Source organism: Poecilia reticulata, linkage group LG4 (assembly GCF_000633615.1).
Source record: "Poecilia reticulata strain Guanapo linkage group LG4, Guppy_female_1.0+MT, whole genome shotgun sequence".
Lineage (NCBI taxonomy): Eukaryota > Metazoa > Chordata > Actinopteri > Cyprinodontiformes > Poeciliidae > Poecilia > Poecilia reticulata.
Window position 1 is genome coordinate 2,095,449 of NC_024334.1, and position 19,218 is coordinate 2,114,666.

General features: G+C 35.4%; 1 protein-coding gene across 10 annotated transcripts in view; it reads left to right on the top strand.

Annotated features, from left to right (window-relative positions):
* The window catches only part of LOC103463088 (discs large homolog 1-like protein), a 119,043-nt gene that overhangs the window by 71,399 nt on the left and 28,426 nt on the right, over positions 1 to 19,218 (top strand). For all 10 annotated transcript variants that reach the window (XM_017304455.1, XM_017304454.1, XM_017304456.1 and 7 more), the window contains 8 exons: positions 2,090 to 2,140; positions 5,636 to 5,760; positions 6,075 to 6,244; positions 7,368 to 7,504; positions 7,661 to 7,805; positions 10,699 to 10,831; positions 13,797 to 13,953; positions 15,355 to 15,457. In XM_017304455.1, coding sequence (XP_017159944.1) covers positions 2,090 to 2,140; positions 5,636 to 5,760; positions 6,075 to 6,244; positions 7,368 to 7,504; positions 7,661 to 7,805; positions 10,699 to 10,831; positions 13,797 to 13,953; positions 15,355 to 15,457 — 1,021 coding nt within the window. The remainder of the gene's footprint in view (positions 1 to 2,089; positions 2,141 to 5,635; positions 5,761 to 6,074; positions 6,245 to 7,367; positions 7,505 to 7,660; positions 7,806 to 10,698; positions 10,832 to 13,796; positions 13,954 to 15,354; positions 15,458 to 19,218) is intronic.

The following is a 19,218-nucleotide window of genomic DNA, read 5'->3' on the forward strand; positions in this document are numbered from 1 at the left end:
AACCACCAACTGTCAAGAGCAGCAGAACTTAAAATACACCAACACATTTTCTGGAGAAACAACTTCTTGACTGAACAAGATAAATTCAGAGATTATGTAATACATACATTTTGAGAAACTTCACATTGTTAAAATAAAACCCTGTTTAGCAAAAGCTAAATAAAAGGGAGTATTTGTGCAAGAATGAACTCTGTAATGTCACTTTTTAAATTATTAAGTCACTAAGTTGCAACGTTCAGTCAAAATGGAGTACAGGCGCACAACACATGGCGGTTTTAAAACAGCAAAAAATATAAAATCTAAAGTAATCTGACTGCACAAAGACACAGATTACAGCCAGGCGGATTACATTGGCCCCTGGGACGCCAGTTGACCATTGCATGTGTGCGCGCCTGTTTGCCCCACTGCATGCATCTGAAAAAGACATTCAGTACCAAACGTTGAGCATGTCTGGAAAAACACGTCTGTGTTTGCTTCTCATTCGCTTCAGAAATCCACAGCCTCGTATCTCTGCAGGACTGAACGATGTCGACACGTTTTTAAGGTTTTAGAGTCAACGTTTCTAAGGGACACTTTTAAACGTGACGTCAGAGATGCTTTAGGGATTTTATTCTTCAGGATTTATACGTCATTCATAAATATTATCTAAATTCACTTTCATAATCTTTAATGTGTGACCTGTGTGAGTGTACAAATAATCTGATCAAGTTAATACTCTGATTTCTTTTAGGTCAATGTAAATGTTTCGCTTTAGTTTATTACACTAGCTGAATTCACTGATGGCTTTGTTTTTGCTAAATTGAACAAAATTCACTTTTTTAACAAGAGAAGCAATGCTGAAAAACACAGTACAGGAGACATCAAGATCTTACGTTATATTTCTCCTAAAAGGTTTCATTTTGCCTCATTTTTAAGCCATTGAAAGGGTTCAATGGGTTTAAAAAAGATTTGAAACAAAAAACAAAGTAGAAAAATATATACAGCAGCAAAGCCGGAGATGTTTGTATCTGGTTTAAAATGTATCTTTACAGAAATATCTACCAACTTTTGTTGAACGATAAATTGTTCCACAAGTTATCGCGATAAACGATAACGTTGTTTGGAGACCATCTTCATTTTCATTTGATATAATAGCGATGGAAAAATAATCCAAGAACACATTCTCAAAGACTGATACACTTTAAATTCTGATGAACATTTAGCACTGGATTTGGAAGACATTTTAAATATCCAAAATAAATAAACAAAACAAGTGAAAGAATAAATAAAATGAATTATGAAGTCTCTGTAAGCAAAATTGTCCCTTAAAAAAGGAGTTAGTTGAGACCAAAACATGTTTTTGTTGTCCAATTTTTGGTTGAAATAGAAAAACAATAAATCATGCAAATGGAAATTATTGAGTTCATTTTAATTGGTCATGTGATTTATTGATTTATTGCTTATTGTAACAGGCCTAATCACAGATGCTTCTATCATATCGTTATTGTGAAAAAGTTCTTATCTTGATAAAAAATTTTGATTAATCATGACAATAATAAATTACAATTTAGGATGTTTGAAAATCCTCAAAAGTGATTGAATTGTTATTTTTTATTTTTACCAATAAATATCAAAGCATTCAAAACTGCAGTTAAATATATTTACTTTTAGGAGTTTACTGATAAGAATCCAACTTTTTTAGTTATGGATGTCCTGAAAAATCCTGTTTTAAAGTGTGCATGTTTCTTTAACAGCAGCATTTGTGTTAATGGGGATTTGGCTGCAGTTATAGATACTTTAGTCACTTTTATTATCACAATTAACACACCAATGTTAGCCACCATTACTTTAAAGTTTATTTAGAAAACAAAACTTTTATTCAAAAAAAGTGGAAATGCTTCTTCTGTTGTATATTCTGCATGGATTTAATATGAATATCTCTTTAAACTTTTCACATTTTGCAAAAATAAAATGTGTTTAATTAAATATGCATAAATAAACAAGTTATTGGGAATCACATTTACATTTTAATTTGAGACAAAACTGTCTTTAAATTTCTTGATAAAGTAGTAATTTATTGTTTTTATTCGTGTTTCTTTTTGTCTCACAGGTCAATGGAACAGAAGCAGACTATGAGTATGAGGAAATCACACTGGAGAGGGTAAAACAATAATACATTATTTTACACACCAAAAAGAAAACGAAACAAACATTTTTTTTACATTTTTGCAAATACTGTTGTCTCTAATTTTGTTACGAAGAGCAGTTTGTGTCTGACATGGTGATGTACACAGTCTGGAAAATGTATTATCATTCCATTTTATTGCTTTGCAACCACACACGTCTGTGTAAAATGAAAAGAAAATTATACCAATCTGCAAAGTTGGTATAAAAAGAGCTAAAAGAAACATAAAGGAGAACATTAATCAGAGAGTTAGCCAAAAGAGTTATGGTAACTTTGGAGTATTTGCAGAGAAACTTTTGTTGGCAGGGAAATTCTCCAAAAATGTTGCCTTTATTGATGAGTAGGAAGAAAAAAAAGCTGCTGTTGAAAATAAATAGAAAAACCATTTACATTTTTAAAGTTCTTCATGAGACCAAAATTTAACTTCTTGGTCTACATCCATTCTGTTTATGGAGGAAAACTAACACTGTGCTCATTTTTTATTTTATTTTATTTTTTAATACAGTGATGGTTGAAAATGTATGGAAGCCCATTTGTGCCATGAAATAAAAAATAAAAGCCCAACAGGAGGTCAAAATTTTACTTTAACAGTCATAATTATGTGATTCGAAGTCATAATTTTAACTTTCAACGTCATGTTTAGGAGCTATAAGGCTATAATTTTGACATTCAAAGTCATAATTATGCCACTGAATGTCATAATCAAAGTCATAATTAGGAGATTCAGTCAATTTTAACTTTCAAAGTCATGATTATGAAATTCATAGTCATAATTTCAATATTCAAAGTTGTAATTTTTACTTTCTATCTCATATTTATGACTTTAAATCTCAAAATTCTGACTGAAAATCAAAATTCTGACTTCCTGTTGGACTTTTATTCTTTCTTTCTTGGTGAAAACGGGTTCCCATAGGAACATGCATAAAGGGGAATTAGTTGAAGGAATTGCAGCCTGTTTTAGTCATTCTGTCGAACATTTCATGGTTGTTTACATCATTCAAAAATAGAACTTCCTTCTCCCTCACGTTCACATCATTCCTCCTCTACCTTCATGTTATTATTTGTCTCTTCTGTCTTTCGGCCTAAGCGTTTTTGTCCATTTCTAAACCTTCTCCGCTGCCCTCCCCATTTCTTCTTCATCATCACCCACTTTCCTTTCACGGGCCTCAGCGATCCCTCTTCCCTGATTGTATTCCCTTTATCTCTTCCCCAAGGCCGTCTTTCTGCGTCTCTCTCTATCGCTCCATTCTCCTGTGACCTGGTTCTGTCTGCTTGACTGAATCTGCTTTAAAGTCACCACAGACACACACAAACACAGCCGCAGACATTACGCTGGATTTAAATCCATGACGGCGCATGGGGGGAGAGTAAAATAAAAACGTCAGTGTGTGAAATTGTTTTACAAAGAATATCTGTTCTGGTTAGGGTTTGTTTTAGACTTTTTGTTTAGCAAAAATAAAAATTTTGCACAAATTTATGTGTATTTATTCACACAAAATATGATTCTGGTAGGTTATATTAAGTTGTTTACATTCTGTTTGTTAGAGATGTGAATATTTCAGTGTCTGGTGATTCGATTCAGAAAACATTATTAATTCAGAAACCAGTCTAGAAATTCTGTTTAAATTAAATAGACTAGAATAAATTTCTTGAGCATTTTAGATCAATTCGGAATTCCTACAATTAGGACTTGCGATTGTTTTTCTATTTATTTATTTACACTAAAACAATGTACAACATGCCATTAACCTTTTAAAAGGAGAAATGCATGGTACATTACAGCAAGAAATGCTAATTTCCACCTGCAGACCCTGCACAGGTTAATGTAATAAAGTATGATTTAACAGATTATGGATCATACTTTCACTAAACTGAAAAGCCAGTTTAGTGATTATTCAAATGTCACCACAACTAAAAAACAAAACAAACTACTAACTAACAGACATTTGTAAACTAAAACATGTTATAAATGACAGAACAGCAGCCAGTTTTTGAATATATACACTGTATTTTTGTAGGGTATTCATGTTCGTGTGAGGTTTTTATTTTTAAACATGAAGTTTTAATCCTCTGGATAACTGTGTGATAATGAGAAGTTTCATAATTTTATTTCTATTGTTTCATATCTAATATTCATCTTATTTTAGGGGGGTGTATTAATAGAAAATTCACATTTTTCATGTTTTTGTACCTCCATTTGTGTTTCTACTGCTTTTAAAAACATCCCAAGCGCTTAAAAAAAGACACTTATCAACTTTTAGGCAATAATTTAATGTTTTTTGGTGTCTAGAAAAGGACCTGTTTTGAAAACATTCAGAAAGTAACGTCACAAATCAGCAGTCACTGCCCCTCGCCTAGTGACCCCAGCCAGGTCCAGCCCGTTACCTAGCAACCCCAGGGAATTCCAGCCTGTTGCCTAGCAACCCACGCTGAGTTCCAGAGCGTTTGGTCAGTTGGATTCAGCATAATGGAAGCATAATATGTCACCATTAAATACTAAGCTAAATGTATTCTTTAGGAATAGTGCCAAAACTTCTGTGTTTCTGTGTTTTATTCATAAAGAATAAATCATATTCTTTATGATTTATCATAAAGAATATTATTTTAAGCGCGCTGTTCCTATGTCATCAGGATTATATGGAATACTTTTACGATCATTATTCTGCAGTGTGTTTCAGCCACTTTAGGCAGGTTAGCCCAAATCCTGTGTGGTGATTATTTTGTCATCTGGACCCGCTCAGTGGGGTTTGTGCCGAGTCTTTTTGGACGTCCGTGTTTCTGTGATCGTGTTACTTTTGTAACAAAAATAGTTCCAGCCAGATTGTGAGACCAAACACTGAGCAGATGAAGAAAACAACAGGTCATATCAGGAAGAAAAGAACAAAAACAACAACAAGGCTTATTTTAGAGAACAACCTTAAAAAAAGACCTGCTATTTCTATAGAGTGGAACATATTTCATGTACAAAAAAACACAAACCTATCATTTTCTAATCGTTTAACTCTGGTATTCATTTATTTTCCTCTTCTCCTCAGAAAACTGTAATTCTGAGTGAAACATGAATATTCAGCTTTTGCAAATGTGTTTGTTCCTGCATGGTCCAAGTATCTTGTTTTATGATATTGTGGTTTCTTTTTACAAATTGTTGGAAAAACATGACTTAATTGGTTTAATTTTAACAGAAAATCAATGTTTTTTTTATGTTTTTCCTTCTATGTGTTGAAAATGTCTAATGTTTATTCACTTAAATTTTTTGTTTCAAACTTGGACTTAAACAATATATTTTTTCTGCTCTTGTTCTGCAGTTTGCTGCTTTACAAACATGCCACTTGTTGCTTTCAAACTGAGATTTTGCCAAATTAGAACCAAACTTTTAAACTTAAACAAATTTGAAACTCTAGTGGACGCAAAAATTGTGCATATAAATATTTTTGCCACCAACATGGCCTCTGTTTCTGTTTTTATGAGCAGGGTAACTCAGGACTGGGCTTCAGTATTGCTGGCGGCACAGATAACCCCCACATTGGAGAGGACCCATCAATCTTTATCACCAAAATCATCCCTGGAGGAGCTGCAGCCCAAAATGGACGACTCAGGTAGAATCATTGCTGTTAAATTAAATGTTTTTACCATCATGAGTTAACATGCATCAGGACATTTTTAACATTTTTAAATAAAGTACCTGATGTACTGTATTTAAATTTGGTATGAAATTTTGAAAAGTAGCTAGCAGAAAGTTAGCCTTTAGAAAATTAGATGTGTCACATCTTAATTTATTCCCCAGGGAAACATTAACTCCTGGTTGTGTATTTAAATATTTTGGTGTGAGATCTTGCCCGTGTAATAAAAGAGAAATTTATGAGCGGTGATGAAGACGTAAGCAAAAACATAAAGAAATGTTGCTGTGCAGGGTGAATGACTGCATAGTCCGGGTGAATGACACGGACGTGAGGGAGGTGACTCACAGCGGGGCGGTGGAGGCGCTGAAGGAGGCGGGAGGACTGGTCCGGCTCTGCATACGACGACGGAGGAGCCTCGCAGAGAGGATCATGGATATCAAGCTGGTCAAAGGGCCAAAAGGTGAGCTAATGCTAGGAACACATCGAAAACTGGAGTAAACAAACCCTATTGTCTTAGTTTTAAAGCAGCGCCGTTGAGCTCATTTTCATTCTGGGCCAAATCCAGATTATGAATTCCCTCAAATGTTATGGCAGAATGTATTTATAAAGTTACCCATTTAAAAAAACTGTTAAAATAAATAGCTGTCTTTGCATTACTTCTGAAAATGAAATAATATTAAACATCTTTTCACATTCACTGGAAAATTAACTGTCAGAAGTTGTATTAAAATCAACTTTATTCCCTCATCAAAAACATACCTGGAGTGTTGTCTTGATTCTGTCATGCATGTTTGAGAAATCCTTTAGTCTCCATGGCAACCATTCAGCTGTGCAAAACGCCTGGGTGGACCTAGCTCCGCCCTCGACGGTGAAGCTCCTCCCCCAGTCAGCTCCTTCAGACTAGCCAGTGCAATTAGCAAACACCTGGTGAAACTGCTCATCTGCTGAGCTCATTATACTGGTTAAAATGTCAAAGGGTTAATAGAGGAGCCATGTTGTGATGACTTCCTGAAGACGGCGCTTCAGAAAGAGAAGACATTTTTAAAGAGACAGAGGCCCAATTTCAAGGCGCTAAATTACAAAGTGAAATTTCTTTAAAGTCATATTTTATATAGAAATATGCAGCATTTTTAAAACTGAAGCTTTTGATTGTGCCTGGAAACACATAACAGGTCACATAATTGAATTTATCATAATACGTCACAAGTAATTGAAGTAACCCACGAGCTTTGAGTTTGACACATCTGATTTAATAATATAAGATATAAGACATTATTCTTTTTTGCTCTCACTCATAGCTTTCTCTAAAAATACCAGTAGATACTTAAAATAGAAATGTAACATTAGTCGTCCAAATTATCTCATGAGTGTTTTTCAACCAAATATAAAAGTAAAATCAGTCAGCTCAGGAAGCAGACAGCGTGTGAAACACTAGAAGGCAATAATAACAGATATACTTCAAATGTTTAAGTTCCCAGGAATAGCTAAAAGTCTGTCAAAATGTATTCAATTAACTTTTTAATGATAAGGAACATTTAGTTGTGCCTTGGTGGCATTCATGACCTTTAAATGTTTTCTCTCAGGTTTAGGGTTCAGCATAGCAGGCGGTGTTGGAAACCAGCACGTTCCTGGTGACAACAGCATCTATGTGACCAAAGTCATCGAAGGAGGGGCTGCACACAAAGACGGGCGGCTACAAATAGGGGATAAACTTGTTGCTGTAAGAAACGTTTTTTATTCTTTCTATTGTGTTTTCTCCTTTAGGTTCCAGATTCAGACACAAGTTCGCTGTTTTACACCCGCAGAAACATTTTATAGCTTCGTTTCTGTGGTGTTTCCGATGTTTAATCATGGTTTTTTCTTATTTTCTATGAAGGTAAATGCTTCTTGCTTGGAGGAAGTGACTCATGAAGAGGCAGTTGCGGCACTTAAGTCCACTCCGGACGTCGTGTACCTCCGTGTCGCCAAACACAGCTCCCTTTTCATTAATGACAACTTCCCTCCACCCGATGTCACCAACTGTGAGTACAAACCTCACATTCGCTCTGCAAGCTAATGCAAAGTCATAACTTTATACAGTTTCTTCAAATATCTTTTTAATGCTAGCAAACAGTCTGCATACAGTCATCTTAGGCATCAGTTGTGTTAGGTTTGGGCCTTTAAATTCATTTAAATAATTTTTCCTTTAACAAATTAATGTCAGTAATAGTAATTGCAGTTCAGGGGTCTGTACCCTTTACAGTACAAAGAGACATTTTTGCATTTAATTAAATAAAACTCATTAACTTGCAATTTTGTTTCTATTTTTTTTATTTTAAAATACAGAAAAATTTTACATTTTTGCAAAAAGAAGAGGGATATTTTTTGAAAGTGTTAAAAACCTCATTGTTTCCAGTCTAATGACAAGAAAACAGATTAAAAGAAATGTTACTGGTTCTCTTAGGGTCATTCTGTTGTGGAAACGCAATAAAATTATTCTATAAAAATACTAAAAAACACTGCATGTTTAATTGGCTCTGTATTTGAAGTGCAGGTATGATAAAAATTCACATTTGTAATATTTTTATACTTCCATTTCAGTTTCTGCTGCTTCTAAAAAAAAAGTCCAAGCACTTAAAAAACACCTAGTCGGTTTTTGGCAGTAAGTTGATGTTTTTTCGTGTGTCTGGAAAATGATCTGCTTTCATAATGTAACGTCACAATTTAGCAGGCACTGCACCTCACCCAGTGAAGTCCAGCCCGTTACCTAGCAACCCCAGTGAAGTCCAGCCCGTTACCTAGCAACCCCACCGTAGCCCAGCTCCGTTACCTAGCAACTCAAGAACTGAGCAGATGAAAATCTCCTTATTTAAGAATTATTTTGTGTACAAAATGTAATGAAATGTTTTGTTCAGCCCTTAGACATATGCTAACCTGATCAAGGAAGCACAATGGGTCACTTTTTAAAAAAATAATTTGTTCTTTAGTCAGTGTTATTAAGAGCCAATAAACTGCAACAAGAGCCACTTGCAGTTTATTGTGGATTATATTTTATGTACAAAACAATATATGTAATCCTCTCTCGTACTTTCTCACACGTCTTTTAGAGCATTTGGTTTTAATCATGTGGCTGCTCCAAATTTCACTCAAGCTGAAAAAATGTAGCTTTATTATGAAAAGTCAAACTGATGTTTGAGATGCTAAAGTTTGATTAGCTTTAGCATATCATCCACTAAAATAATTCAAATAACAGGCAAAATGTCTCATGGATAAACATAACAGATTGATATCCGAGGCATAACACATGAAGGTTTCCAAGCAGCCATTTGTAATTGCAGCATAGCTCATGCTATTTCTCCAAAAACTATTGCGGTTCAGTGAACTGTGTAGCTCTAGTTGAAACCTTTGCCACACTGGGACACACTTTTGTTGCCTTGCAGCAAAAGCATAATGGGTTTGCATGTTCTTGGTGTGGTTTCTGGGTCATCCAGCCTCCTGCAGTTCAAAAACGTACCGTCTAGATTCCCCCTGGGTTGTTTGTCGTGTGTAGCTCTGTGTTGTCCTATAATGGACTGGCAACCTGCCCAGGGTGTAAATTTCTCATTATTTATCCACTGGGAGTTTCCACCATAACTCTCCCAAAACCTTCAAAGGATTCATCAGATGTAGAAAATGAAATTCTGGTTTGTGTTTCAACAGAACAATTATCCAAAAACCCAAATCAAACTTGTTTTTGGAATAAGTGGAACGCCAACATTAAACTTCTGGAATGGCCTCGTTGTTAATACGTTTTAAAGTTGGTCTGTGCCACAAAACCAACCAGTTTAAGTGATTTATGCCTTTTCCGATAATAAAAGTGATCAATTATCCTTCAAGAATTATGACAGATTGTTTCTCTGCAGTTGCTGTTGCGTAGAGAAACCCACAATTTCATTAATTATAATACATAAACTTTGCTCTCGCCACTGAAATTATAAAGAATTCAGGTAGAGCAGAAGTTAAACAAGAAAAGAAACAGCGAAGGTTTGCTCCTACGCATGAAGTCTTTAAGGCTTTGAATAGTGAGGCGTCAGAGTGACTCACCCATGAATCATAAACTTAAAAGCATCCAAGGTGAAAACGTCAAAAGATGACATGATGTAAAAAAAAAAAAAAAAAAAAAAAAAAAAAGTTAAAATGTGGAAAGTAAGACGGAGTTTGACAAAAGGCTGGTGTATCTGTAGGACTTAATAAATGAAGTAAATCAGGTTAATTTACAAAGATTTTGTGTCATGAAGAATGGAGCTGAAGCAGAACCAAACAATGAGGCGTGATTAAGAATTTAATAATAATAATAATAAAATATCAAGTGATTCTATCTAGAAATTAAATTCTTTTACATTTAATTAGCTTAATACAGCARTGAGGTCCTACTGATGCCAATGTATTTTTTAAAGATCATTACACTGCAAAAACACAAAATCGTACTTAGTAATTTTGATCTAGTTTCTTGCACAAATATCTTAGTACATGACAAAACTAACTTTCAAGTAACTATTCAACAAGAGATAGAAGCCTGTTTAAGTAAATAATTTATTAATATTACTAAAAAAAACATTAGTTCAAATGGCAGATTATTTCACTTAAGACAATTTTTCCATGTTATAAAATAATCAAGGGATTATTTATTAAAACAAGATCCTATATCTTTCTGAAAAGTTACTCGAACATTAGTTTTGTCTTATTTTAAGCGTACAAAAATATTTGGAGTGGAAACTAGACCAAAATATTTTGTGTTTTTGCTTCTATGAATCTAACTTACCATTAAATATTTTATTTTTTTTAACCGTTTTTAACTAATATAGGTTGCTTTTTTAATGCAAACTGCAGTAAGCTCCAAAATTATGATGCTTCAAACATTTTTGTTTGATTAAAAAACTGTTTGTTTTCCACCAGCATATTCCCCACATCAGGACAACCACGTTAGTCCGTACATGAGTGGGAGCCAGTCCGTAAGCCCCGCCCCTTTGACCACGCCCAGATACTCTCCGCTGCCCAGGAGCCTGACGACAGACGAAGACGTTCCCAGGTGAGAATATTATTGACCCCTTGGACGTGACGTCACGCTCTTCAGAACTCCGCCATGACGAACATCAAAACAACCAATCCGGTCCTTTAATTCTAGTCTAAAAACAGACATCTGTAACCTGCACTCATACACGTCATTGAGGTGTGTATTAATTAAATTCCCTCTGAATATCATTGATGGCCACACTCCAGTCCAGTAGGTGGCGGTAAATGGGTGCCAATCCGCCAATAAAACACAAAAGAAGAAGAAGAAGAAGAAGAAGAAGAAGAAAAAAAAAAAAAATCTGTAACCTAATATCGCTTTTAGTTAGCTTATAGCTTATTTCACTTTAAAAATGATGACAGGTTGCTGCGCGGCCGCCTGCACAAACAGACAACAATGCAAACCAAACTTGTCATTTTATTGTATAACCTTTGATGAGGAAAGATACGGCGGCGATGGAGAGCAGCCGTCAATCATAATGACTGGCAGCCCTCGGTTTAATCGCGGATTTAATGCGAACTCTTTTTACACGGTAAGAAGACTAACGTTCATATACTTTACATGTAAGTATGGTTAGAAATATAGGGAGAAGGTACGTGTCTAACCGTAACCATGGAGACAATGCCGAACCGTCATGTAGCCTAGCATGTATGGAAAAAACTGGTTAGCGCCCCGTCTTCTATAAGTTTTAATTCTGCTCCAATGTAAAAGGAAACGCTATTTATGACATTGTGATATAAATCACATGGTATGAATTCAGGCAAAGTCTGTAATTTCATCAACACATCAGGAGAGAGGAGGTACGGGTCGGTTTCTAAGCTAGCTGTTTCCAACTTTTGTAAATCCCGCCGTCTATGAGCCCCAACCAGGATTGTTACGGTCACATAAAAATTAGCTCGACTCAAACAGGTAGAAACCACAAATAACCTGGCAAAAGCAACTTTGGAAAACAATTTCAGTTGCTCTGTTCAATACTCCCATCCTAAACTTTCGACGTCTGTCATGGCGCCTCGAATGATTAAGTGACGTAGTTAAGTGACGTATAGTTAATAACTATATTCAATCTAATCTAAACTCATTTTCTTTGTGCTTGCCTGTCTGTTTCTCTTTCTGGTTTGTTTATTATTATCCTTCTCAGAGATTTATTCTGACCCAAAAGCCTTTTTTTTTTTATCCAGTTATGACTTGTTGAGGTTCCCGTATGAACTGAGTGACCTCTATCATTTTCTTCCCACTCTGCAGCTGCTTGTGTGTGTTGTTAGCAGTGAAAGGCAGATGGCTGTGTGAATTCTAGTCCGGCGTGTAAACTCGGGTCACATATGTGCTCATATACACACAAACACACTCAGATCTCCTCCCAGTGCTGCTCCACTGTCTTTAATCCATTTTAATGGAGGGATTAAAGCCCATCCAGYCCTCATCACTCCACTGGCATCACCGTGGTTACCGGAAAATGACTCATTTCGTCACAAACCTTTGGGCCAATGAGCGAGCGTCGACTATAATAAATCTGATAAGACCCAGACTGAATGCAGGATGGTCATTTTGACGTCTGCTTTTCTCTAGTTGCTATTTTCTCACAGTAGCCATGTAAATTTAACAAATTGTCCACTYAAATCTATTTTTGTAGCTTTAATCCGTCTCTAACTACTTCTAAATTGAAACATTTAATACTTATTTGGTTGTAATATTTTCCCAGTTCTAAATTTTGTTTGTTTCATGCAGTATACATAAAAAATAGTTATGAAGATGTATGTTTCTGATGTTGCTATGTTTCTATTCAGAGTTAAAACCAGCGTTAGTAAACTTGTTATACAGCTAAAGTAAATAAAAAAACAGAGGTAATGTACATTGTTCGGGATTTTTATCAATACTGAGGAATTATTTACTTAAACCAACCTCATATCTTTCTGAAAAATTACTTTTTTGTCTTATTTCAAATGTACCAAGATATTTACGATTAGCAAAATGCATTTATTATCATAATAAATGATAAATTTCTCATCATGATAAGATTTTGATGTATTGTTGTCACAGTAAGTTCCGACTAATAATGCTTAAAACCTTCTAAAAGTGCCCATGTTGTTACGTTTTACCTTTTTCTCAACTGTTTGTTCAATAAATGTGTTTCAATAAACATCAATACATTTGAAGATATGCAGGGAAGCACAATATATCGGCACCAACATCGGTATCGGCCAACATTAGTAATTATTTTAACATAACGCTATCTGTCCAATAAATTAAACTGGGCCAATATGAATAACTAATATTTAATTGTATCTGTTTCTGATTGGGTTTTTTCCCCAAAGATGTCAAAATGACGGAAATATTTGTAATATCCGTAAATATCAGTTATCAACCATAAAATTGGTAAATATTAAAAACTGGACATTGATGCCGACCCAAATTTTTGTATTGGTGCGTCCCAAAAAATTTGATTTACTGAAGCTAGTGTGCATTTTAGTGATATAAATTAAGCTTCTGATGTGATGTGACTGATGTCCTAAAGAAGAGTATTACAAATGGGAAGCCAGGAGTGTCCAAACGTTTTGCCAAAAAAGCAAAATTGAAATGGACAATATTTGAGTAAAGAAAATTAGTCAAAGCAATCTGTACATCATTGTGGATCTAAAATAAGATAAGATAAAATAAAATAAGAACAGGGTTTTGCACAGTTTTAAACAACACGTAAATATTTTTTGGGGGGGAGTTTTTTGGCCTAGATTTTGTTTTAAAACATTAATTACATAAAAAATACGTGTGTGTAAGAATACTGGTCAGTTGTAGGAGCTGCAAAAAACTGAGAAAGTGTTATCCTGACACCTGCTGGTGAAYGTAATGCATAACGTCAAAGTGAAATTCTTCCTCCATCTGAAATGTTCCATCTCCATCACACCAGTTATTGTCATGTGATAGTATGTCAACCTGCACACCGTTTTCATTTGTTTCACCTCTGCTCTGTGGTTTGTGTTTCTCTCAGAGAACCCAGGCGAGTGGTCCTGCAGAGGGGATCCACGGGTCTTGGCTTCAACATCGTTGGAGGGGAGGATGGTGAGGGGATCTTCATCTCCTTCATCCTGGCTGGAGGTCCAGCTGATCTGTGTGGAGAGCTCCGAAAAGGAGACCGCATCCTATCGGTACGAACTAAAATCTCTTCCAGGGCGGTTTTGGTCTCCATTAYGATTAATAATTGCAACAATTTTACTTCTTTTGCTTCTAAGCTTACATGCACACTGCAAAAATATAAAATCTTACCAAGTACTTTTGGTCTYGTTTCTAGTGCAAATATCTTAGTGCACATAAAATAGGACAGAACTAACTTACAAGTAACTTTTCAGGTTGTTTTAACTCAATAATTTCTTAATATTGAGGAAAAAGTACCAGCTTCACTAATTAATATTTTACTGATTGGAGTTTTTTCTTTTCTTTTTTGGTAAATTGTTGCAGCTGAAATTAAGGATGTCTTGGTTTTCATTCATATTATTATTTTTTTGGTATTTTCTGCCAATTTTATAATTGTCTGATTATTTTTACCAAACTTAATTTTATTTTCTGTTTCATCATTTATCTACCTGTGATGGTTGTTGTGAAGCACTTTGGTCAGCTGAGGTTGTTGTAAATGTGCTATAGAAACAAACTTTGATTATAAGTGAAATAATCTGCCAATTGAACATCACTGCAAAAACACAAAATATTACCAATTGTTTTTATTCTATTTTCTGGAGCAAATATCCTATTACACTTGAAATAAGACAAAACTAACTTTTCAGGAAGATATATCAGCTTGTTTTAAGTCAATAATTCCTTAATATTGGTGAAAAAAATTCTGGTTCTCCTTGCAGTTTTAGTATACAGCAACAACACGCTAGCTAACTTTAAAACGGCAGCAAAGAATGCGGGTAGCCATGGCAACCAGTGACCATTTCAGTTATAACAAGTCCTGTTTTCCGTGTTATAAGCTAAATAATCTGCCAAATTCACAATCAGTAGTAGCAATTTTGTACGACAACTTATCTTATCAAGCTGTGATAAACAGCTGCAGCGTACGACGCCGGCTGACGTTAAAACGGCAGCGTACGACGTGGGTAACCATGRCAACCGGTGACAGTTTTAAAGGCCGGAATTCCATTTTAAAACCTGCAGGATTCCTCTTTTAGATGTATTTGAAACGCCTAWATGAATCTGGAAAAACAAAACCAAATTGGAGCATCCTAGCCAACTGCAGCCTGTTTGGCTGCGTGAGTTGAGGCAGGCTGGCCTGGTTGTTTGTCGAACTCATATTCTCTGGAGTGTGGATGTTGAAGMTTCAAATGAAAAATGGTTTTAATTTTTTTAAGAAGGGATTCAAGATTAATATAATCCCCAGACTGCAGAGGTGCTTAATATCCCTATAGTTATTATTTATTCATGCAAGAGCACTCTGGAGAATAATTTTGATGTATAAAACACACAGATGCCAGCCGGACTCACTGACCCACTAAGATGCACTTTGAATATTAGGATCTGGGCTCAAAGAGTTTTGTGTTTTGTACGTGCAGGTGAACGGGGTGGACCTGTCCAGTGCAACACATGAGCAGGCAGCTGCAGCTCTGAAGAATGCTGGACAAACAGTGACTATTGTAGCTCAGTACAGACCTGAGGGTAAGTAGARGAGATGTGAGAAACTGTAAAGCTTTAAATCAYRATCTGATGAAGAAGAGTGGAATTATAAATGTCTTAGATCTGTCTGTRCCYGTCTTTTCTTGGGTAAACTTWCCACAGAAATGTTRCATTTCAAAWTYTTAAATAAAATATTTAGTCMAARGKWRRAWTYCYWWTTTWAARRRKWAAAGGTAAGGAGAAMCATTAGTGCCATGTTTGTGCCATTTTTGGATTCAAAATTTGGATTTGCTTTGTGAATATTACAGTCATGTTCACTGGTACTATTTTTAAACAAATGCACAAAAATGCTGCATTTATATTTGAGAAGATCCCCATTAATAAAATTAAATAAAATACTCTTTCAGCACCTACGTTTTCATCACAAATATGCACAAAATTGTGTCAATATTCCACTTTTTCAAAATAACATAATTTTGCGATTGCCATATTTCCATTAAGAAAGGAAAGGAATTAAAGTTACACGTGAATAATGTGTTTACACAATAAGTCATTAAAAAACCTGCCACACTCCATCTACTTCCTGTCGTCTTCTTCTTCCTGGTTTGCGCCAGTGGTAACATCCYGTTGCAGTTTTTCAAAATAAACCAATTTTTACAGTTACAGTTCTATTTTGTTTCTAAGCCTCATCTTGACTCCTGCTCCAGATTTCTGCARCTTGAACACAACTGAACAACTTTTGGCTTCTCAATCTCAATCCTGTCTAATACTTCTAACCAATTTAACTTAACTTTACCAATCATCTTTCCATGAAAAATTGTCAAATCGATTGATATTATTTCCAAAAGCTTGTAGATGGATTTAAAAAATATTCTGTAGTTTCTCATAAGCTTTCTAACCAATGTTTGAGRTTTCAACAGAAGATGTAAACACATCCAAAAGTAAAATCTTTGGTTGCTCTTGCTACATCTAGTTGTTGAGGATGGGTTGAGGACCTCCTGACTCAGAAGGCGTTACCTTGGAAACCAGGCTGTAAATAATGAGTGGTTTAGGGTGGGGGGCTGAACATAGGTCACACAGTTATAARTCAGTTTRCAAATGGACACACAGAGACATTTTCACCACATTTGTCCCTGTGATCCCTGATTTAGTGCTGGAATGTATCTTCTGGAGGAAGATGTGGGTTTGATGTGTTTGTGTGAGGCCATCATGAAATATTCAGCCAGAGAAGCCAGAGCTTGCTGGTTCTCTCTCTGTTTGCTCAAGTTCACCTCTTGACCAGTTTTGTCACAAAATTTAACAATTTTATTCATATTTATTGATGTGATTGGAAGGAATAATATTAACATGACCAGTTTTTGTTCTCAATGTCATATTTAGCTTTGATTTAAGAGCCTGATGTGTTTGAAATTAAACAAGTCAGAGTGCTTTTGTTGTAAGCCACTTTGATTTTCACTTTGATCTCAGTGCTGCATCTGTTGTTTTATGCTGTTTGAAAAGTTTCTAACTTTCATACATTTTCAACTTTACATCATTCGTTGCCATCGGCCTTCAAATGGAGCTTACTTTMGTTTCAGGAGTTTTCACTTATGTCACCATAATAAATGCTCATGTGAATGCGTAACATCATGGATTAAGCTGAGCATTAAAACATTACTATGAAGACGTTTTGTTATCTATTTTTTCATATGTTGGGCTAGTAATTATTTCAGAATAACATTTCAAAGCCTCAAAAGCCAGAGTAAACAGTCCAATACCAGCCAGGGCTGAGGTTGTACGTACCTGAACTACCAAATATAAATGCAAACAATTACAATTAATTTATGGTTTATTAGATTAAAGTTAGTTACAGTCGATTAACTAATAATATCCACTTGAAACTTCTTTCACTGTTGTAGTTTGGCCTCCGTCCAGCAGAGGGCRCCACTTAAACTGAGTCGTTGATATAGAATTAAAGATGGCGACTGAGTGGTGCCAGAACAGGAAAGAGAAACGGTCCAAACGGAGTCCGATGTGGGATGAAAAATTWACTTTATTCGGTTCTGTTTTGAGAGGTGAGGATGATGTGGCGGAAAAGCRGAGAAAAAACATGATGAAGCTTATTGATTGATCATTAGTCAATCGATCAGATCAATCCATTTTACATTAATTCTTTAATACAGGCTGGAACTTTGATTTAAGCTGCATATTTCTGTTTGTGTGTTTTTTKGGGGGGGATTTATGTTAATGAAGAGTTCCTGCAAATGAGCGAGAAACTGTCAGMTATAAATATTGTATGAAATGCTAAGAAGAATAAAAGATAAAAGAAGCTTCATCCAGCAAATCTCACGCAAAAACAATCACTGGAGTAATAATTAACAACAAGACGGCATGCARGTATAAAACAGAGCTAATTACATCAACTAACATGCTCCAAATTAGTTAAATTAAACAAATTTCATGTGAGTTTATGGTAAGGAGATTATCTGCTGATATCGATTTAACACTGCAGATTAGTAAATATGTGGATATTTTGTGTTTTCTGGATAACTTGAAGGTTGAACTGTATTCAAAAACAGTTTACTGCCAAACAAAACTTACATTTTTTCAAAAACATGACTTGGTTATAGACTCTCTGCATTACTGGAAATCTGCAAATAAAATAAAACCCTCCAGGTTTTATTTTAACAGAAGTGTGTCATAATCACAATATAAGCTTTTTTCTACAATAAAAATTTCAAATAAACAGATTTTTCCAACTTATAAGTGACTGGTTTGAGACTCACAGTCACAGCTTGATAACTTTGCCTAAAACTTGTTCAGTTTCATTGTATGAAGGCTAAAAATGAAAGCAAAAACATATAATGTAATCTTATTGCTTTAATTTGAAACCAAGAAGGAAAATGTACCATATTGTAAATTTAATATATGTCGTTTACTTGTTGTTTTGATTTTTACACCTTAGTTAAGCTAGCTTCAGTGTGGTTAATTTTCTGACTGTTAAAACTGATCTGGTTGAGTTGGGGGTAAAATTGGTCAATTTCTCTAATAGTTAGAATTTGACAAAAGTATTTTGTAATATCTACTGCAGATGATTTTCCAGTTTAATCAGTCAGTGTGTGATAAATGTAATCCTATGTAGCTGCAGTATAAAAATAGAGTTTTGAACAGTTGTCTGAACAGATGGTTTTGCAGCTGATGRCTGGGAGAAAACATGTTTGTTTTCTGCTTAAAATCTGCTAAATGTGAGTCATTTAAAGTCAGAAAAATCATGTCAGACTGCGACTACGGGCCTGGACCTGAACCTGAACCTGATGAGATTTTAACAAAATAATCTTAAAAAACGTCAGCACCAAGTGACAACCTGCATGTTGAAAACTGACATGACTTTAAAATAAACTCATTCTTCTTGTAATATCAATCAGCCAATTCTCAAAGTGAATTTTCATCTCGCTGCCTCTTACACAGCGATTCTCTAAAGCTAATGTTGATGAAGCAGATGAGTGTGTGTGTGTGTGTGTGTGTGTGTGTGTGTGTGTGTGTGTGTGTGTGTGTGTGTGTGTGTGTGTGTGTCTGCGTCGTGACACTCCTACAGTCTTTCCTTGTGACTGTCCAATGAACTCTGCAGCAAACCTTCTGGCCACGCTGCGTTTTGGTTCAGCTCCTCGCTGGCGCCTGCTCATCTGAGGTCCATGTTTGTCCCGTTCCCATGGCGGCGGCGTGCCGCTCTCCCTCTGTTTCACATGCAGCTCTTGCCAAAAAGACAGGAGCTCATAACAACCTCCAGCAGCAGGAGAGGAAAACTGTCTGTGTGTGCAGGTCTC